Source organism: Mustela nigripes, chromosome 3 (genome assembly GCF_022355385.1).
Source record: "Mustela nigripes isolate SB6536 chromosome 3, MUSNIG.SB6536, whole genome shotgun sequence".
In the NCBI taxonomy this organism is placed as follows: domain Eukaryota; kingdom Metazoa; phylum Chordata; class Mammalia; order Carnivora; family Mustelidae; genus Mustela; species Mustela nigripes.
Window position 1 is genome coordinate 12,789,148 of NC_081559.1, and position 21,989 is coordinate 12,811,136.

Consider the following 21,989-nt stretch of genomic DNA (forward strand, 5'->3'; position numbering starts at 1 on the left):
TAGGGTGGCTCAGTGGGTTAAGCCTCTGCCTTTGGCTCAGGTCATGATCTCAGAGTCCTGGGATCAAGCCCCACATCGGGCTCTCTGCTCAGCAGGGAGCCTGCTTCCCCCTCCCCCTCTGCCTGCTTCTCTGCCTACTTGTGATCTCTCTCTCTCTCTCTGTCAAATAAATAAATAAAATCTTAAAAAAAAAAGAATTTGAAAGTATAATGGGGAAAACAGCCTTCTGAAGCAATGAGAACCATGTCAAGGCAATAATGCCAACCACAGGGTGTCCTGGGAGCTCAGACGAAGAGTGATGGTGGCTCCTCCCAGCGCAGAGGTGACTGACTCAGGAGGAGCTCTCTAGACCAAGACACCTATGGTCACAATCCCCAGGCTCTCGATGCCTTTTACCCTTCGAGTTCAAGAGTGGCCAGGACATCCCAGGGATGGCTTCCTTTAGAAGCTCGCAACTCAAAGTATGGTCCCTGGGTCTTCGGCATCAGCATCCCCCGGGGGATTGTAAAGCAGAGATCACTTAGAATTCTAGTTCTGTCTTCCTTCTTAGTCATATATGTTCTTCACTTATTTCATCATCATGTCTGGGGAAACTAGGGGATTCTTTAGGGAAGTTTTTATTCTCTGAGTTGTTTTTAGAGCAGTTAGTTGGAAAGAAAGGTACTCTTTCCTATGGAAAGCAGGGGAAGGACAAATACCCTTTTTGAGTTCCCGAAGATAATCTTCCTGGTGTGGCCTAGGCTTTCTGTTTTATGGGGGTATATATCAAATGGGGGCCTGAACTAGCCTTTTAACCATTTACTGGCATAGTGGAGGCATAGGCTCTTGTTTCTTTTTTTTTTTTTAACTAGGATTCTATCTGAATTTACTAAAAAAGAAACTTGTCTGGTTTACAGGGTGCTGATGACAGAGATCGGTGGCAATTTGGAAAACTCTGATTTGTCCTCATTATTTTTCCTCATGAGGGATTATCTTGGTCGGAGAAAGGTAGCCAAGGATAAGGTAAGTTTTCTTTTTCTTGGTTCGTGTTCCCAAGAGCCTATCAGAAGGTGCGGTGTCCCTGAGTAGGAAGGCCCAAGTTGAGGGTGAAGGTTGGAAGTGAGAAGAGGAAGTTATTTCCTTAATACCGTTGATAGGAAGAGAACTGGTTTCTCAGTTGAGAGGAAATAGGGTGGCCCTGGGTGTTTCTCTCATCCTTGTATTTTATCCTTATTTCTATAAAAGTCAGAGGCCTGATTTAGGCATCAGTTTCTCTCCCCCGTTTGACAGACCATCTGGGAGGGTTAGGAAGTCCATCTGCTCGTGCTGAGTGCAAACAAGTGGGAAGCACGAGTCCACTCCCGTCTTGCCCTCCCACGGCATCTGCTTCCCCTCAGCAAGCCCGAGGTCAGTGCGAAGTCATTAGGCTCCATATGGAGATGGGGTGGGGGAAGGTTCTTGTGACTCATGTATTCAGGGAGTGGCAAAAGGAGAGATTTGGGGCTGGAAGCTAGGTAGCAGTCAAGATCTCAGGGATGTTGTAATTGCTGGAAAAGTGTTTGAATTCCCTGTGGCCCTATGTGAGCCTGTTGGCCTAGGGACAGGCCAGGAAAACCTCAGGTCTCTAGATTATGACAATATGTTCTTAAAGGACCTGCCTTTGAGGACTCTGGTGAGGTGGTGAGGTGTTGCTTGAGAATTTCCTCATGTTCTTGAATCATCGTAGTTTTGTTTCTGAAGTCTAGGCAGACGGGGTGGCCGGATGCCCCCGTCATCAAATGCATTGAATAGGAAAGAAAATGAAAAAATAGAACTTTTGTTTGGTGTCCCAAATCAACTTACCTGCCAATCATTTAGAGCAATTTCATGCTGATGATGATTTAAAAAAATAAACATAGAGCCTCCGTAGTCAAATGTTAAACAGAAGGGAAGTAAAACCAAAGCGGTGCCTATTTCTGAAATAGAGTTCTTTCTGAATCTCTTTGGTCCAGAGCAAGTGACTAGCATACCCTAACTTTTAAATTTTACCCCCTCACACCTCCTGAGTCAGATCGAGTTGGAATGTCCAGCATTGACTAAAATATTTTAGGAACTTCAAAATTACATCACTGGGATTTTTCTAGTAGAAACTGGCCTCCAGCTATCTTCTTTCTTCCCCTTTTTTTAGGAAAGCCCTTCAAGTTTTTCAGTAGAATATCCGTCAGGCCTTTTGGAAGAGAATAACGTCAGGAGTATTTTATTTTTTTGGCCTGCCCCCTCGTGGTACTTCTTGATGACATAATATGGCCCACGTGTCTATCCCCAACCTCCCTAGGGGCTGTCCACCAGAAGACTTCCCCACCTCTTTCTTAATAAAATCCAGGAGTGTCATTTGCTCCTGGCCTTGGAGGGACTATAAAACAGAGAGGTCTGGTTTAGGATCGCCGAAGATCACGGAAGGGGCTCCCCTTGTCACATTTCCTTGCTGCTACAATCACACAGCCTGAGGTTTTGCACTTGGGGCTTCAGAGTCTGCCTTCCTGACATTTGTTTCTTGTTGGTTGCTCTCTCAGAGTTTCCTGGATCTCGTGATCGAATTAGAGAAACTAAATCTGATTGCTCCCGATCAGTTGGATTTACTAGAAAAATGCCTGAAGAACATCCACAGAGTAGACCTGAAGACAAAAATCCAGAAATACAAGCAGTCAGGTGAGTAGGATTTTGGCCTCTCTGCGGCCTAAGGAAAGTACCCCGTGCCTCTGAGGTTTGGTTGGCAAAGACTCCTTTGTTGGTGGAGTGGAGGGAGCAGAACCTGAGCGTCGACAGCCCCCACTAGGCTGTGGCTAGAGATCACACCCCTTTCTAGCTTTCCTGTCCCAGATCTGCTGACTTCATCAGCCCATACCCATGATCACAGAGTCTCAGCCCTCTGCGGAATGCTGAGTGTGATCTTCTGTGCAGGCTGGCTGCATCGTGGACATGCAGGGCTTCCGAGTGTGTGCCAAGCCCTGCTGTCTTGTTCCAGTGTTGGGCCTGACCCCCATTCAACTCCGGGTGGCATCCTGTCCCTTGGGATCCCCTAGCTGCAGTACCCTCCACAAATGGGACCAAACTCACAGTGGCCTGCTTTGTCATGCCACCCCTCCCCCATTGTCTTTTAGATTCAGCCTCCCCCTTGGGCTCTGTTGGCAGTCTACTCCCACCATAGGGTCACAGCCTCAAGGTCATAGCTGAGACCCAGGGATCTGCAGACCTCTCCTCCTCCCAGGCAACCAATAAAAGATCAAGGGTCGGTGTAGCATTTCTAGTCCTTTCTTAATGACAGTGGGGGAATCATCTGATCTGATCTTTTGAATTTGGTAAGGTAGTTAGATAAAGTTCAGGGTATTCTGAAAGATGGATGATGGACCAAACTGAGCCATTGTTGAATAGTCATTTGACAGTAACTTATACATCTTAAGTTAATACCTCTCCTCTGCTTACAGCTCAGGGACCTGAAACAAGTTATACAAATGCACTCCAGGCATCGTTCCGAAATTTGAGTCTTAAGGATCCTTCATGTAACTTAAGGGTGAGTCTGGAGCAAATGTACGGAATTCCAGAAACGGTTTCAGAATGCTGATAAAAGTACGCATGTTCTCATAGCATGTACTTCATTTAATGTCTGAAAAAAATGTGGTAGAAAAATACATTAAAAAAAAATGTGTACCTTCTTATAATTACAAAGCCAACCTGTGTTCATTGAGAGAATTTGGAAAATGCAGAGAAATAGATGGAAAATAAATCACTTCTGTCCTACTAACTAAAGATAATCACTGTTAATATCTTGTCAGATTTCCTTCTAGTCTTTTTTTGATGCATGTGTGTGTACCTGCACATACACAGCTGAACATTTTTAATCATTGTTCATTTGTTCTTTAGAAAATTTAGCTTTTAAAATATAAGTAAGTAGTACATTCTCATGAACAAAAATTTCAAGATGTATTAAAAGGATTCTTAAAGTATGTTTTCTCTTATCCCAGTTCCTTTCCCCAGAGACCGCTGTGGTGAACCACTTTCTTATGTAAACCTCCAGAAATAGTCTACGCATGCCACCCCTCTCCCATTGTCTTTTAATGTCTTTTAATTAAAAACAACCCATTGTTTTTAATGGGTTCATATGGATCTACTGTTTTTAATGGGTTCATATGGATCTGCTTTCTGATACGTCTGTATAATTTTATCTGTATATAACCCTTTTTTGGGTGTGTATATTTAGATCATTTCCAACCTATTGTTACTGCAATGATTCAAAATAAATAATTCTCATATTTACCTCTCTGTGCATTTGCTTATTATTGGGCTTATTTTAACAATTTCAGCAGAAGTGTTTTTGTTACTGTGTTCTATTACTGATTAATTGATTTGTGACCATAAATATCACATAGTAACTTTGGGCTGTTGTGTTATTAAGTGGGTGTAGTGTATTCTCATAATTATCCTTGGTTAGTTTTTTATCTTGAGAAGTTAATCCTAGTAGGATAGCGTCATCCTCATAAAGATTTGTGGAACGTGTAGTTAGGTCTTAGGTCACAGTGCAAGTTCATGGTCAAATTACAAAAGCTCTCACAAACATGGGTGAGGAAAACATTAACTACCCCTGTAATAGAAATAGTTCCATGAAGAATGTGAGCTGTGAGATAACGCTGAGCACTAGACTTTCAGAGCTAATTGGATATTAAGGATTATACTGTCCAACCCCCTCATCGAACGAAAAAGGAGACTCTTTAAGCCTGAATTGCATTAGGTGATTGCCCACCTCTGTGGACCACCAGAACTGGCTGAGCCCTTGTTCTTCCCTTCTATACCATGCTGAGTTTAATCAGCTCCGTGCCAGTCATGCCATAACTTAAATGTATCTGACATTTTTAAAAAAAGAATCAAATACACTTCCTTTTTGTCCTTCTGAACCGAGTCGTGAAACAAAATTGGTTTAGGATTCAAGATCCCAGATTTTCTGAGCTTTTTCTACTAGCGTATATCTGATACAAATTATACTGCCACTCTGGGTTAAAAGCTTGCCATATTTTTACTACTGCCTTTCAGTTTTGTTGATGAAAGTCTTTATATTCACGGTCTATGTAGCCTATTGGGAACCCAAGTGTTCTGTATTTAAATTTCTCCTTTAATTTGCTCTATTGATAGACGACCCTGGTCATTAATTTGCTTATTAGTCTGCAGGCACTGTGGCATATGGATTCAGTGAATTTCTCATAAAATTAGGAGGTACATACAAAAATGCAAAGTGCTTTAAAAATTGCAGTGGCATTAAATGACACATGATACAACATATTATAGAATACGAAAGTTGTGACACTCTGCAACGCGATGCTTTTTAAATTGAGCTTTGATTTGACGTTAATATTTCTTTAGTAGCTATGTTTATTTGAAGGCACATCCAAGTGGGGTTCCAAATTCTGTATAGTACTCTCAGCTTCTGGCTAAGTCACTTGTGATTAGTGACCAAAAGCAACTTACATGTTTTTCTTTCATTTAGACACAAAGACAACTACAGACACAGCTTAATGAATAGTATACTTCTCTCTTTCGGCTAGGGTAGCTTCAGAGAACTGTCATTTGAAAGCTGAACCTATCAGATGGTTGGCCGTATGTGGTACATGTACCTTACAAAGGACCTGTCATCTGAGAAGAGAAAGGGTCGGTTCAATATTTCGTTTTCTGATTAATTTCATTCTAGTCCTCAGAATTGTAGTTGATTTTTTTTTTTTTGGTATCTGATTTTTTTTTTTTGATATCTGTTTTTATTTTTGGTGTCTGATTTTTTTTTTTTTGTAACTGATTTTTAAGAACCAAGCCCACATGTGGCCTATGCGCAGCTAGGCATTAAAGAAACCCAATAACTAGACATTATAGAAAAACAATAACTAGCACTGTGGTAAGTGCTTTGTGTACATTGAATCTTCACAAAAAATTATAAGATGGCTACTATTATTATCCTCATTTTGAAGATAAAGAAACAGACATGGAGGTTAGATAACTTGCTCAAGCATACAGATTTGTCTGGTCTAGGACTCCCCACTGTCTTGTCTTTTCTTTTCTTTCTTTCTTTTTTTTTTTTTTTTTTTTTTTTTAGTATAGTTGTCACAAAATGTTACCTTAGTTTCAGGTGTACAGCGTAGTGATTTGACAAATTTATACATTATGTTATGTTTACCACAAGTGTAGCTACGACAGTCTGTCACCATAGAAGCTAATATCATTGACTGTATTCTTGGGCTGTGCTTTTTATTCCTGTGACTGACTCACTCTGTAGCTGGAAGCCTTCAGCCATTCTGCCCATCCTCCCACCCCCCCTCCCCTCTGGCAACCATCAGTGTGTTCTATATAGTTATAGGTCTGATTCTGCTTTTTGTTTGTTCATTCAGTTTTTAAAAGTTTCCATATATTAAGGAATTTGTCTTTCTCAGTCTTATTTATTTCACTTAATACTTTCTAGGTCCATCCGTGTTGTCACAAATGGTACAGACTCATCCTTTTTGTGGCTGTGTAATATTCCATTACATATATATATACTACTCCATATGTAATTATTTCAATATTTATAATATATTACATATATATGGTGTGTGTATATATGTGTATATTTTCCTTATCTGTTCTTTATTGATAGACACTTACTTAGGTTGCTTCCATGTCTTGGGTTTTGTCAGTAATGATGCAATGAACATGGGGTACATGTATCTTTTTGAGTTAGTGTTTTGTATTCTTTGGATAAGTACCCAGCCATGGAATTATTACATTAAATAGTATTCCTATTTATAACTTTTTGAGGAAACTCCCCCATAGTGTTTTCCCCAGTATTTAAACAAATTTACATTCCCACCAGCAATGCTTGAGGGTTCCTTTTTCTCCACATCCTCACCAACACTTCAGAACTCCCATTCTTAATCATATCATACATTGCCTCTGTGTTAAAGAGTCAGGTAGAATGTCAGTCTGATGTTCCAACAGCTTGTTCTAACTAGAAGCTACTCTACAATATCATAACATCGCACTTTATTGAGCTGTTTTAAAACATTCTAATAAGCTAATTTAGCATGCTGCATGTTCACTGTATTTTTGTTTTTTAAAAGAAAGAGTTGCATTGTTCTTTGGCAATAGAATACAGGATTTATGGAGTTAACTGTTCTAGCTCTTCTTTAGATAATTTAACTGTGAATGTGATAATTTTATTTTTTTCCTGGGTAAGAATTCTATGGAGATATTTAAAGAGGTGTGATACAAAGTGACTCTGAAAAAAAAAACTAACAGGGGATGTGACCTTATTCTTTATATTTGAAGCTCCAGAATGGGAGAACTAAAGAACAAAGACTCAATGTGGGACAACTTGACCTTCAAAGTAAGGCCAATTTTTCTTTATATTCATTCTTCTTTTTTTTTTTTTTTTAAGATTTTATTCACCTATTTGACAGAGGGAGAGAGAGATCACAAGTAGGCAGAGAGAGGGGGAAGCAGGCTTCCCGCTGAGCAGAGAGCCCAACACTGAGATCATGAGCAGAGCCAAAGGCAGGCACCCAGGCACCCCTCTTCATATTCATTCTTTATAAATGCTTGATAACTCAAGTACAAATTGTTGCATTTTTGGAGTTGACCATTTTCTTTATCTACATATTCTGATTAAACTCTCAAAGTAGGTAGCAGTTAAATTCTTAAAATGTAGCCATTGGCATTTCTAATTATTTAATGAATTAGCTTATTTGAATGTAAATACTTCCTACTCCAACAGCTTCATCATCTTGGCTATATTTTTAAGAGATGTGCTATTTATTCCTGAAATGGAACGATAAGCAGGCTGTGTTAAACATTAATCTAGCCATGATAACAAACCATGTTAAATCAAATATCTGGCAGCAGGAAGAAGGAAGGTTACTAGGATATTGTTTTATAGCTCAGTTTTTTAAATATATTTTAAAAAAGATTTTATTTATTTATTTGAGAGAGAGAGAACATGAGAGGGGAGAAGGTCAGAGGGAGAAGCAGACTCCCCATGGAGCAGGGAGCCCGATGCAGGACTCGATCCCTGGACTCTGGGATCATGACCTGAGCTGAAGGCAGTTGCTTAACCAACTGAGCCTACGTTCTCCCCCAGGCACCCCTAGCTCAGTTTTTTTTTTTAAAAACGAATTTATTTATTTACTTGTCAGAGAGAGCTCAAGCAAGGAGAAGTGGAAGGCAGAGAGAGAAACAGACTTCTTGTTGGGCAGAGATCCCGATGCAGGACTTGATCCCATGACCCTGGGATCATGACCTGAGCTGAAAGCAGACGCCTAATCAAATGAGCCACCCAGGTGTCTCTGTTTTATAGCTCATTTAATAAATCTAGATACTCTACAGATGACATCCTTCTACTCCTAAGAAGAAACAAAAAATACAGTAAAAAACTAGTCATTTCAACCCTGTGTTGAAGACGATCTCTGTCTTCTCTCTTAAATATCATCACTTGATCCCTTAACATAATTTTTAAAAGGTGTATTTCTTTTGCGTGACTTGAGGCCTCCCTGAAGTGAAGGCTGAGACTCGGTCTCACACTGGATTGTTGCTGACTGTGCTTCAGAACTCCAGGAGGCAGGGATCCACGGGCAGGAGAGGAGGGCTCAGTCTTTCCCGAGGAGCTTGGAATTTGTCCCTTGTGCAATGGCGATCTCGAATGTTCCAGCAGAGCAGTGGCCTGATGGAAACCTTCTTTGTGTGGCAGGCCCCTTGCCAAAATCTTCTGAGTCAGCCTCCATGCTGTCTGCCTGCATCTAGAAACTGCGAAGTTTGCCCAGATTCACCAGATGGTTCTGCTCATGCCTGTCCTCCCCCACCTAATACTCTGCTCTCCAGCAGAAGCTACGGAGAAGTGAATTTATTCCTGAAGTGACGGCATGTTTCTCAAAACACTGGTGAGGTGGCAAGAATTAGCATTCCGAAAGCTGTTTAAAAGGAAAGCAGGAGACCTGGTAGATTTGGACAGGAATGAAAAACAAATGGGTGTTCTTCCTGTAGCGCACCCTGATGCAGGCTTCTCCTTCACTGTAATGATACTGGGCGTCACAGGCAGTGGATGAATTACTGAACTCTACGTCTGAAACTAACAGTGTACTCTACGTTGGCTAATTAAACTTAAATTAAAAAAAAAAAAGTAATGACACAGGTGAGATGGGCGAGGCTCCCAGCGCCCATGGTGGTCCTTCAGAGAGCTAGGGACCCGCTTTTGCCTGGATCTGGTTTATTTGCTAGTAAAGAAAAAAGCGTTCATATTAATTTAGACTTGCAAATAGATCTGGATTGGATGATAATGATGATCACTACAATTTATTAAGCTCTTACTAAGTGCTTTAACCCTAGATGGGCATACTATAGTTTGGTTTTTTTCAATTCTGTTAATCCCTGATTGCTTAAAGACAAAATGAAAAATAGAAATTTCCTTTTAATCCCAAGGGTCAGATGACCGCTGTTAACATTCGATTTATATATCTCTAGACTCTCATTTTTAAGCATACATATGTGTAAGCATTTGCACACACATGTATTTTTAGGTACGTGGGATTAGTATTATGCATGTTATTCAGTAATCCGTTTTCACTTACTATATCCTGCGTCTTTTCATGTCAAATACATAAAGATCTTTCTTATCCTTCCTAACATGGATAGCGTCTATCATATGTACCATGATTTATTTAGTTCATCTCATGTTGGTGGATTCTTAAGTATTTTTCTAGTTTGAGGCCATTATGAACAATTACTCGGTAGATATTTTTGCATACTTGCTCTGTTATTTCCTTAGGATAAATTTCTAGAAGCAGAATGTTGGTTTAAAAGGTATTGCCAGTTGTCTTTTTAAAAAGACCGTTTCTTAGGGCGCCTGGGTGGCTCAGTAGGTTAAGCGTCTGCCTTCAGCTCAGGTCATGATTCCAGGGTCCTGGGATCGAGTCCCGCATGAGGCTCCCTGCTCCGCGGAGAGCCTGCTTCTCCCTCTCCCTCCCTGCTGCTCTGCCTACTGTGCATACTCTCTCTCTCAAATAAATAGATAAAAATCGTAAAAAAATAAATAAATGAAAAGACTTTCTTTTTTAAAATATTTTATTTTTTTTGGAAGTAATCTCTGTATCTGATATGGAGCTTGAATTTACAACCCCAAGATCAAGAGTCAGGTGCTTTACTGACTGAGCCAGCCAGGTGCCCCAAAAAGACTATTTCAATTTACACACTTGAAAGTACTCATTTTCCCCAAACCTTGAAAATACTGACATTTTCTTTGCTTGACTTTAGATGGTCTCATTTTGATAACAATCTTATAGGGTAGATGTTGGTATGTTCATCTTCGGTGTTTAAAAACGAAAAACACCCTGAGATTTTAGGAGGAACCTTGCCCGAGGTCACAGAGCTGCCCAGTGATGCTGTTAGGGTTTGAGGCAGACATTCATGACTTCAAAGCTAGTGGTTTCTCCACCTCTCTGAGCGAATGAAGTCATTTTTCGCCTTACATTATTGGCTTTAGGCTTACCTACATTTGCTTGGCTCTCTGCGCTCTATCTTGCCGTTGCCATTTTAGTTTATGACTTCTCAATATCACTGGACTAAGAAAACACGGCCATCTGTTGCATGAGTGACAAATACAAGCACAATTTTCCCACTCAGTAGTCCCTAAGGCTGTCCCCTGTAGGCGTTGCGCACGGTTTCAGCACAGGGAAGAAAGCTATTGGTATTGTCGGGTTGAGGTTATTGGAGTCTCCCTATCCCTTTAAAAATTCCATCAGTCCCCTGGCCCTCTTCTGGAGAAAGGCATTTCCCCTTGCTATTTAAGCAGTTCTTCTACCTACCCCCTGTGTTTTCTTATCTGTTAGATTCTTTGGTGTGAGTTTGGAACCTTGAGGCTGAGTAGAGCTGAGCAAAGAAGAGACAGTCAGGGGAAGAAAATAAGGGAAGAGAACAGCAGGGAACTCGAGGAACCCAGACAGCATGGGGGTGGGCTCAGTTCTCCTTCAGCTTTGTAAGTGATTTCTCTCTCATCCCCCAGGAGAATCCGTGAAGGCGTCCATCCAGGAGTCAGAAGCATTTCTACCGCGGGTACAGAATAAATGATCTGATTTGGTATTGTATTGTACGCACAGTATCTGTGCAGAACTCTGGTTTCTTTAAGATCTCTGTCCATTAATAAGTTTTTGGGACAAGAGGAGGGCGCTGCGAGTGCCGTTCTCCTGGGGACTCTGCTGGGAAGTCTTCCTCCTAAGGGAGAAGCCTGGATAGAGCAAAGAGAAAAATGTTGATGTGGATTGCGTTCGTGAACTTTGGAATGTGGGGAAATCCCAGAGTGGCAGTTCTCCTCTTAGCCGAGTGATTGCTGAATTTATTAGTAACCAGTGACACTGAAACTCGACCTGGTCTGGCTTCTTTTTTAAAGGCTGAAAGCCTTCTCCATAAGGAGCCTGTAGAAGGCCTCCTTTTGTACTGGTTTGGAAAGATACCACTTGTATAACCTCAAGTTACTGTGGAAACGTATGACCCATCCTTTCTCTCAGCTTTAAATTGTCTTCATCCTGCCGAGCTCAGTCGTGTGCAAAGAGACTGTGATTTTCATTAAAATTAAAAACTGAGACAGCTTGTCTTTGGCACATTACCTAAATAGAGAAAAAAATGTGAAATTAATGGGAAACGTCAACTGTGGTGACTTCAGGCTGTGTCTGTTGAATGACTCACCTGGCAACAGGACGTTTGAGGAAATCCAAAAGAAAAGATGGTATGCGTGTGGGACCTTGTGGAAACAGAGGAGTGTCCAGAGTTTTTAACCATCCCTGCTTTCCTTTCCAGCACGTTCCAGAGGAGAGATACAGGATGCAGAGCAAACCCCTGGGAATCTGCCTGATAATTGATTGCATTGGCAACGACGCAGGTAGGTATGGAAGCTGTGGGTTTCCCGAAGGCCCACAGTGAGGTCACGGCCCAGACAATCTGTTCGCAGCAAACCGCGGCGGAAGTCTGTGGCTTCCATGGCGAGGGGTGCTTTCTTAGTCATGTCACAGCCTGGATCGGGCTGGAGTGAGCTTCATTCCACGGGATCCTTCAGTGACATCATCATCTGAAGCCTTGGGGTTTCGCACAGGACTCTCTGGGTCTGGGTGGTGAATGAAGGAAGCGCATGGAGTCTCCCCAGAGAGTTTAGGGACCGGTCCTGAAGGTGTGGTGCCTCATTCCCACTCACAATCCATTGCTCGAACTCCCTCGTGGGCCCTCGCCTGCCTACAGGAGACAAGGAACTCAGCCTGGATGTGTGCCAGGAAGGAAAGGAAGGGATTTGGGGAGCTCATGGCATTGTCTCGGCACAAAGGTGTGATTGGCTGAAAGCTGGGGCGCTTCCGTCTTGCTTTTTCATGCTGGATGCTGCGGCGGGGAGGAGTCCCGGCATCCAGAGTGGGGGTTTAAAACGGAAGGCTTTCTGGTCCCAGTGTTAGCAGATGTCCCAGCACGTCATGCACCTAAATTATGAGAGCTTTTCTGGAGAAAAATAAAAAAATATTAGACGTGGGTGTTCACTTAGAGGCAGTGTGTTCCTTACGTAGTTCTTTCCCCCTGGCCTTGGTTGGCCGGCCTTGGTCTGTGCTACTTGTGCGTTACTCTTGTTGGGATCTGAGCTGGTTCTCTTGCTCAGCTGTTGATGTCCTATTCAAACTGGAGCAGGCCCAGGGGAGCATCAGAGAGAATAAGAATCTCATTGTGAAAGAACACGTTTAATTATTTATCTCTCCCTCAGAAGGGTTGATTAGCACATTTCCACAGGTTTCCTGCTTTTCAGAATTCTTGGAATGAGTCAGAGCTGTCTTTTAGGCTCCCTGAAAATGTTACCATGGTGAGTTCTATGGGAAGAGAATCTAAGAGAAGGTCAAATTAGCAAATATTAGGTTGAATTTCCCAGGATTTCAGATATGATCTCACTTTCCTCATGTCCTATTTTCAGTTAGATGTGAGACATGCTGTCTCCTCAGCTATAGATAAGTGTCCTTTCTCTCTTAACCATTAGTACCAGTATAAGAATGAGAAAATATTTCTTCAGTGAGTAACTTCCTGCTTTAAAAGAGAGTATTTGTTTTCACTTTCTATTATAATCAGTTTTGTTTCATTCATTAGCAGAAAGTTCCCAACTGTAGGATGTATATCTTTTGTATGAAGAGATCATAACGCCATGACCTGCTGTGAATTTGTGACTAAACCTCAGTGTCTGTGTCTACTTCCCTTGCTGAGTTATAGGTCTCTTGTGCACCAGGAATGAATGTGTATTTGTGTTTTCCACTATTACTAGGAGCGTAGTCACAGGTGGGTCCTGGAATATGACTGGGTGGCTTTGACTCATGGCTCGGTCATGTCCTAGCTTGTGACCTTGGACAGTTTTCCTAGCCTCTGTAAACCTCAGTTTCTCTTCTTCTTCTTCTTTAAAAGATTAATTTGAGGGACGCCTGGGTGGCTCAGTGGGTTAAAGCCTCTGCCTTCAGCTTGGGTCATGATCCCAGGGTCCTGGGATCGAGCCCCGCATCGGGCTCTCTGCTCCTCTGGGAGCCTGCTTCCTCCTCTCTCTACCTGCCTCTCTGCCTACTTGTGATCTTTGTCTGTCAAATAAATAAAAGATTTATTTTATAAATTTTATATAAAAATTTTATAAAAAGAATTTTCTAAAAAATTTTATAAAAATTAATTTAAAAATTTATAAAATTTATAAAAAATGATAAAAAAAGATTAATTTGAGAGAGAGAGAGAGAGCTTGAGTACAAGTTGGGAGTGGGGCAGAGGGAGTGAATCTTTAAGTAGACTCCCTCTGAGTGTGGAGGCTGACCTGTGGGATTAATCCCATGACCCAGGAGATCATGACCCTTGAGATCATGACCCATGAGATCATGACTTGAGTGGAAACCAAGAGTGGGACACTTAACCGACTGCACCACCCAGGCGCCATTCAGTTTCTCTTTCATAAAATAGTTCACTAACAGGAGATACCTCATGGGGAGTTTGGGAGAAGTGAATGAATTCATACTTGTAAAGGTCTTAGAGCCCATACATGACTATTTCTACAGCAAGATGAGTGGATAGTTACACTGAGTGGAATAAAGGCTATCAACAGCTTCTCACCAGTTCAGGAAAAGTTTTGCCACAAAATGAATCCCAGAAAAGAACTTAAGGTTTTCAGAGCTTTTGGGTTTTCTGAATTGTGGATAAGGAGTTGTGGTTACGTGGAAGAGAGCTCTGGGGCTGCCTGAGGTGTGCTACAAGCCTCTTTGACATGCAGTAGACAGGCTTATTATGGATACTGTTTTCTCCTAAGAAAAGCTAGTCCAGAAAAAATGACTAGTAACCATTTGTACTTAAAAAGAAGACATCTAAAAGGTAGTTTATAATTTTGAGTGAATGTGGGTTGTGCATTAAAACCCCTTGATTGGTCTCTGGAAACAAATGAAAGACTTACACAAAGTCGGTCAGACTTCCACAAAGCTGACTCTATCACCGCTTCCTAGCTCACTCGCTCTTCTGTCCTTGTTTATAATCATCCCCCTACTTGGCGGGGGGAGGTGTCCCCTTTCTTCTGTTTTGTCGGGCCCCCACCTAAATTAATATCTTTACTGCAGTCTCATCTCCAGGTGTCTCAGACTGCACTGATGATCCCTCCTCTGACGGCTTTTTTTTTTTTTTTTTACCTAAAACCCCACTGTACTGTGTGACATACCAGTTATTGTTTTGTGCCCATTTATAAGCTCCCCAACCAGATGATAGGCTCCTTGATAGGCTCATCTTTATTTCCCAACATGAAATACAGTGTTTCTGCAACATAGGAAGAGGAACTTTTTAAAACACGAGTTTTGGGGGCAAGCTAATTTGAGAAGTGATGAATAGTTTGTTCCTCCTTTGAGATTTGCATATTGGTCTGAAAGACTGAGCAGTCCTCCTGTAAAGAAACTTAACTCCCCTTCTCACTAAGAATATCCTGCCCGACTTGGCTCTCATTTGTATGCCCTTTTTATTTTTAAGATTTTATTTTCTTTATTTGACGGGAAGAGAGTGAGAGCACAAGCAGGGGGAGTGGCAGGCAGAGGGAGAGGGAGAAGCAGGCTTCCTGCTGAGTGGGGAGCCCTACTCTGGGTCCAGGACTCTGAGGTCATGACCTAACCAACTGAGCCACCCAGGTGCCTGCATTTGTATGCTTTATTATAATTAGAACTGGGCTCTTACAAGGTGCTCATTAAGTAGTGGTAAAAAGAATGATGAGGCACTCCACCTTTCTTATTTTATACATTGGTTTAATGGACTTTTTATAGATTGTGTCAAGATTAATGCAAACTCATTTAATTTTATTTTATTTTAAGATTTTTTTCTTAAGATTTTATTCATTCATTTATTTGACAGAGAGAGAGAGAGACAGCATGAGCAGGGAGAGCAACAGTCAGAGGGAGAGGGAGAAATAGACAGCCGCCGAGTGAGGAGCCTGATGTGGGGCTCGATCCCAGAACCCTTAGATCATGACCTGGGACAAAGGCAGACACTCAACCAACTGAGCCACTTAGGCACCCCGTAAGATTTTATTTTATTTTTTTTAAAGATTTGATTTATATATTTGACAGAGAGAAAGAGCACCAGTAGCAGAGTCAGGCAGAGAGAGGAAAGAAGCAGGCTCCCTGCCGAGCAGAGAGCCCGATGTGGGGCTCGATCCCAGGACCCTGGGATCATGACCGGAGCCGAAGGCAGACGCTTAACTGACTGAGCCACCCAGGCGCCCCGTAAGATTTTATTTTTAAGTAAACTCTACACCCCAGGTGGGCTTTGAATTCACAATCACATGCTCTGTTGACTGAGCCAACCAGCACCCCAGTGTGAACTCATTTTAAATGAAAACAAATTCTCAACGAATGGTGTCATTTTGCCGTATTTAGTTTTTTTGGATTTCATCTCAATAGCCCCCAAACCTTCTGGTTGGTGCTGACCCTAGCCCTTGTCCTAACTGCAAGGCCACACAAAAACTCATCATTTGGGGAAGTTGAGGCTTACGGAGATAGGGTTGGGTCAGGACTGGGGTTTCCAGGGAGGGTGTAAGGAGAAGTGTGACTTCTGCAGTCGCTGAAGTTTTATTTTCCAAACTCAGCATCCAAGTTTTTCTTCCCCATTTGAGGGAAATGACAAGGCAGCTTCTGTGATAAATGGGACACAGACTCCAACTGCTCCCCACGCGTTTCAGCGTAGGCTAGAGAGACTTCCCTGTGGAGGTCCTGTCTGAGGAGCAGCTTCCATGAGAGAGATGTGCTGCAGGCTCCATGAGGGGCTGTCTTCATTTTCTTTTAAAAATTAATATATTACATTTGAGTAAGGACCCATAGTTGGCAAAGTGTCTTTACAGGCATCTTACGGATCCTCACAGGCACCTTTTGAAGAACATGGCATAGGCATTAGTAGTACTCACAGTAATTACAGATGAATAAATTAAGACAGTTAGTTTGTTCAAACTCCTACTGTCATTACTCTGTTGATCTCATAAACCAGACTGGGCTCTACCCATGTTCTTGTTGGCCCAAGCAAGAAAGTTGCAAATGCTAGCTAGCATCAACCCTCCCTCTAAGAGAGAGGAAAGATGTGACATTACGGGACATCTCGATGACGAGGACTTCAGGCTGTGTCTTCTGAGGTGACTGGGCTACCAGAGGGATATTTAATGGCGGCTCCATCTTGGTCTGAGGTCCCTCCAAATTGCCGTCTTTATTGGCTTTGGGGGACTGTCCCATTTTTGCCTTCACCTCCTCTTTATTCTTCTTTCTCCTGTTCTATAAGGTAAGCATTTTCTGCCCAGACATCAGATTCCTGTCCCCTTCCTAGTCCCTCTGTTGGCGTAAGTTAGTTTTTCTAGGATCAGGCAAGGTTCAGACCCAGCAGATAGGGAGAGGAGCCAGGATTTAAACTTAGATCTTGGGATTCCAAAACTGGTTCCTCTTTTGCTGGCCCCATGCAGCTGCCTGCTCTCTGCTGTGACAGCCCCCACTCCCGCCAGAACCCACTGGGAACCCAGAAAAGGGAAAGGGAGAGAAGGCACGGGACAGCCCTTGTTCTGTCCCTGACTCCTGCACATCAGCTTGGCAAGACAGACCATGGCTTTGCTTCGGGGACTTTGGTGAGGGAGGAAATCTATCCGTGAGAAGAGGGTTTTGAGGGAGGGCAGGCCCTCTGAGAGAAGTAAACAGTCCCTTTGAGTTTGGTGTTTCCCTGTTTGCTTCTGCCCCCTGGAGGAAAGAAAACGCCATGACATGTGGGTCCTCAAACCAAGACTTGGGAACGAAACTAGTGATGGAACTGGGGCCCTTGTCTGGGTGCTCTTTGTCCGGTCCTGGGTTCCAGCTGAGCCCGGTACTGGGTACGGAAGGCTTGCCTACACCTGCTGAGGGGCAGGCCAGGGGGTAGCGCCTTTTCTACCACACTGAGATCCTGTGGGGATGAGTGAGCTGTTACTAGGTTCTCCACCCACCTGTGTATCATGTCCTTCATGTCCCTCCTAATATTTATTTATCACAGGGTTTAAAGGAGATTGGCACCTTCTTTATATGTCTCCATTATTACGTGATATATAATTTCTACCCCCCCCCCCCATTTACCTGTGGGCCAGACAAAAAGTAGGTACCCTAACTACATCCTTAAGTAATGGTTATTATCATTCCCTTTTCCTGATTTACCTAGTAAATTATTTATCTAAGAATGTGTGCAAGTTACTCCACAATATAGTGGCTTAAAACCACGATATGAATTTATATAGTATCTTTCACAGTGTGTGTGGAGCAGGAATTGAGGAGTAGCTTAGCTGGGCTGTTCTGGCCCGGAGTCTCTCGGCAGATTGTGGTGGGATCTCAGCTGGGGTCATCCGAAGGCGTGACTGGGATCCAGGGATCCTCTCAGGAGGCTCACTCAGATGTCTGTGAAGCTGGTGCAAGGCCTTAGTTCTTCTTCATGTGAGCCTCTCCACAGCACTGCCTGAGTGTTCTCCTGACATGGTAGCTGGCTCCCCCCAGAGTAAGCTGTTCAAAAGAGAGAAAAAGCCAGGTAGAGGCTGTATTCTTTTTATGATCTGGCTATGGAAGTCCCATAGTATCTCTATGCTATAGTCATTAGAAATGAGTTACCAAAAAAAAAAAGAAAAAAGAAAAAGAAAAGAAATAAGTTACCAAGCATGGTCCACATTCAAGGGGAAGGGAATTACTCTTTTTAAGGAAAGCGGGTCAAAGAACTTGTGGACATATTTAGAAGTGCCATATATGAGAAATGTGGGGCCATGATTAACCCCAGCTCTCCTGAGGGGGCAGTTCTACTAGACCCAATGTGAACATACCCGGCCGGGCACTGCCTGTAGGCTGGGTGAATTAAATTAAGAACGCTCAAGAGAGCTCTTCTTTGTCCAGTGGCTGTTTTTTCCAGCTTTTTGTTCACCCAAGGCTGTGTTTCTTTCTCTATCTTTCTCTTCCTATTTCCTGTTGAGAAGCTGGAAGAGAAATTACAATAGCCAACTTTCACTCTTATAGTTTATTGGGGGTTGGTAAAGTTTGTAGGACAAGAAGGCTGAAACTCTTGGTTGAAGCTGTGAGTCTTTTTTTTTTTTTTTTTAAAGATTTTTATTTTATTTATTTGACAGCGATAACAAGTAGGCAGAAAGGCAGGCAAAGAGAGAGGAGGGGAAGCAGGCCGATGCGGGGCTCGATCCCAGGACCCTGAGATCATGACCTGAGCTGAAGGCAGAGGCTTTAACCCACTGAGCCACCCAGGCGCCCCAAAGCTGTGAGTCTTTGAACAACATCATGTTGTTTCCATTTAATGCAGAGATTTGACAATTTGTGGCAAACAGGTATGTGGTAATTTCAGGAGAGTTACTTACCTCTACTTTCTGTGATGCCTGCACTGGTATGAGATGGGGCCCTTTTGTCCCTGGGTAGAAGTTCTCTCTGTTCTAATTAAGTCGTGTGTGGTTTAATCTGGTTTGGATGCAGTGCCGGACTTCCGGAAGACCATCGCTCAGAGGATGAAGGGAGGTGGTTACGTAGTCATGAGACACGGAGAAAGATCCAGAAAAGCTGGCTAGGAGTAGGAGTTCTGGGTAACAACCTGGAATTGGAGATGTCTATTTAGCTTAGGGAATAACATTTTTTCTGCTCTGCAATGGAACTAAGAAATGTAGGCATCCCTCAGACAAGGAACAGAAACTTAATGGGCTCCTCAAAGGGATGTGGGATTTTTTCATGAGGAAGAGAAAGATGTCTGTCTCTGCTGTTAGAAAGAAAGAACAAAGCAGGGGCACTTTGGTGGCTCAGTGGGTTGAAACCTCTGCCTTCAGCTCCGGTCATGATCCCGGGGTCCTGGGATCGAGCCCCGCATCGGGCTCTCTGCTCAGCGGGGAGCCTGCTTCCTCCTCTCTCTCTGCCTGCCTCTCTGCCTACTTGTGATCTCTGTCTGTCAAATAAATAAATAAATAAAATCTATTAAAAAAAAAAAAAGAAAGAAAGAACAAAGCAGGAGATTGTATTTATTTCTCTGATGAAGGCAAGCTGAGCAGATGGGAAAGAAATGAACTGGGTAGGCTATAGAAATTTCTGGAAAATGCAAACAAGATTTTTTAACAAAGGGAATAGAGCCCAGGAGCTTTATATGTATTATCTCATTTAATCCTCCCTGTGTGCTCAGAGGGTGGGTATTGTTACTTCCATTTAATGCTGGGGAGACCCACTTCTTTAAAGTCACGCAGCCCGCAGGTGTGGTAAGTTCAGTGTTAGAAGGCACGCTTGTCTGGCATAAAGTCTGCCTTTTCCACTGCCTTTCACTCTTCCTGCAGGCAAAGTTAATCTGGGGTTCCTGGAAACTAGGAGAGGAATTCTTGGGGGGCACTACAGGGGAGCTTGGCTAAGGGCTCCCAGTGCTCAGTCAGAGGAAACACTGGGAAGCAGGTCATGAGAGGAACTGGAGAGTCTGGAAATGGTCGCAGCTTAGATGTAAGGGCCTCTGTATCAGCCCACAGCCTGTGGACATGAGGGAACTTGTGACATGGGCCATCCTCTCTGCAGCCGTTTGGATCTAGATTTGGATCTGTGCTCTGCAAACGCATCCATTTCCTACATACTTGCATGTTTTAGAAAGAGCTTTTTTGAAAAATCCAAGCTTTGTTTTGGTGGAAGAGAAAAGTTTTTGGTCCCCCTTTGGTTGCATTGGACTAAAAGTGGGCTCAGTCCGTGCCCGTGGCCAGATGTGGAGGTAGCCTCTAGCAAGGGACAGATTGTAACTGAGAACCTGGGACTTGAGGGTCGTGTGTTTCAGGTTGATTTCTTCCTGCCCCGAGCTCAGGTCCCTCAAAACCTCAAAATTATGGCACAAAAGCAGAAATGAATTAAGTAGTGGAGATTGACTGTGCTTATTAGAATTGCTACCTGGTGTCTCAAACTTTTCTCACCCTAGTGTTGTTGTCTGTGTGTGCGTGTTTGTTTATTTTATCCAGCATTTCTTCGGGACACCTTTACTTCCCTGGGCTATGAAGTTCAGTCTTTCTTGTATCTGAGTGTGGACGGTATAATCCAGGTCCTTCGCCGAGTTGCCTGCATGCCTCAACACCGAGACTATGACAGCTTTGTGTGCGTCCTGGTGAGCCGAGGTGGCTCCCACAGTGTGTTTGGCGTTGATCGGACACACTCAGGGTTCCCTTTGGATCAGATTAGGAGGATGTTCATGGGAGACGCGTGCCCTTTTCTCTTAGGGAAGCCAAAGGTCTTTTTTATTCAGAACTATGTGGACTTAGAGGACCCGCTGGACAACAGCAGCTTGTTGGAGGTGGATGGACCAGCGGTCAACAACCTGGAATCAAAAGCCAAGCAGCCTGGATCATCTACCCTTCACCGAGAAGCTGACTTCCTCTGGAGCCTGTGCAAGGCGGACGTGTCCCTGTTGGAGCGGTCCTCCAGCTCTCCGTCATTGTACCTGCAGTGCCTCTCCCAGAAACTGGGGAAAGAAAGGTGAGCCACCTGGGTGGGTGTGGCCCATCTCTGGACCACTTGTCTCTTTTCTTGTTGCCACGATCTAGATGACCGCTGTGCCACGTTGATGCTCTTCTCTTCAGGGAGGAAAGGATTTTTCATTCCCTCCCGGAGATGCCTTAGGAGGAGGCACAGTTTATGAATGCTTTGTGCTCCAGGAGGTCACTTGTAGTCAGCTTGTAGTTTGGATCTTGTTCTTCAAAATAAGTAAATTTTTGTCTTTTTTAAAAAAATTATTGTTACAAAAGCAATACATTCTCCTTACTGGAAAAAATAAAAAAAAAACCCGTGAAATTTAAATGCCAAAAGCAGACTATAACAAGCAGTGATAGTCCTACTTATTAGAATCAATTTCTGTTAGCCACATGTTGGTGTATTGCCTTCCAGATCTTTCTCGGATACCTGCATAATCATATCTAAATGGAATCATCAAAATGGAATCATCATCTGCTATTACTTTATAACCTGCCTTTAGTTGGTGTAACAGTACATCACATGCATTTTACATGTCAGTATCTGACAACATCATTTTAATGTCCATGGAACAGTCCAGAATAAGGCTATGGTGTACTTTACTTGACCCATTTTTGGTCATTGGAAGGTATTTTGCTTCCGTAAAAGGAAAGCGTTCAGTGTCTTTGTGTTCAGTATTTGTGCTTATCTGTACTGTTTTCAAGAAGAATTGCTGTGTCAAACGACATGCATTTTGAAAGACTGGGATGCCTTTCAGTCTCATCAGATTGCCCTCTAGGACATGCTCTGCACGAGAGTGCCTGTGTCTGCGAATTCTGCCCGACACCGCATGCTCTTTTCTTTCCCTGTCTTGACAGTTTGAGGGATGGAAACCGATACTTGACTCCCCACATGGGCAACTCTTTGTTATACAGACATATCTGATGTTGATTGCCAAGAATACTTCTCTAAGGGAAACCTTGGTGATCTGGTTTTCATTTAAGAGGATTATTT

General features: G+C 42.9%; 1 protein-coding gene across 9 annotated transcripts in view; it reads left to right on the plus strand.

The window, feature by feature from the left end:
- CFLAR (CASP8 and FADD like apoptosis regulator) overlaps positions 1-21,989 on the plus strand; it is a 48,236-nt gene that overhangs the window by 20,699 nt on the left and 5,548 nt on the right. For 7 of the 9 annotated variants that reach the window (XM_059393188.1, XM_059393187.1, XM_059393186.1 and 4 more), the window contains 7 exons: positions 897-1,002; positions 2,532-2,667; positions 3,444-3,529; positions 7,300-7,357; positions 11,021-11,070; positions 11,812-11,893; positions 20,492-21,002. In XM_059393188.1, the coding sequence (XP_059249171.1) occupies positions 897-1,002; positions 2,532-2,667; positions 3,444-3,529; positions 7,300-7,357; positions 11,021-11,070; positions 11,812-11,893; positions 20,492-21,002 (1,029 nt within the window). Of the gene's footprint in view, positions 1-896; positions 1,003-2,531; positions 2,668-3,443; positions 4,273-7,299; positions 7,358-11,020; positions 11,071-11,811; positions 11,894-20,491; positions 21,003-21,989 lie in introns of those variants that run through there. The other 2 variants (XM_059393193.1, XM_059393194.1) reach the window with 2 other exon arrangements.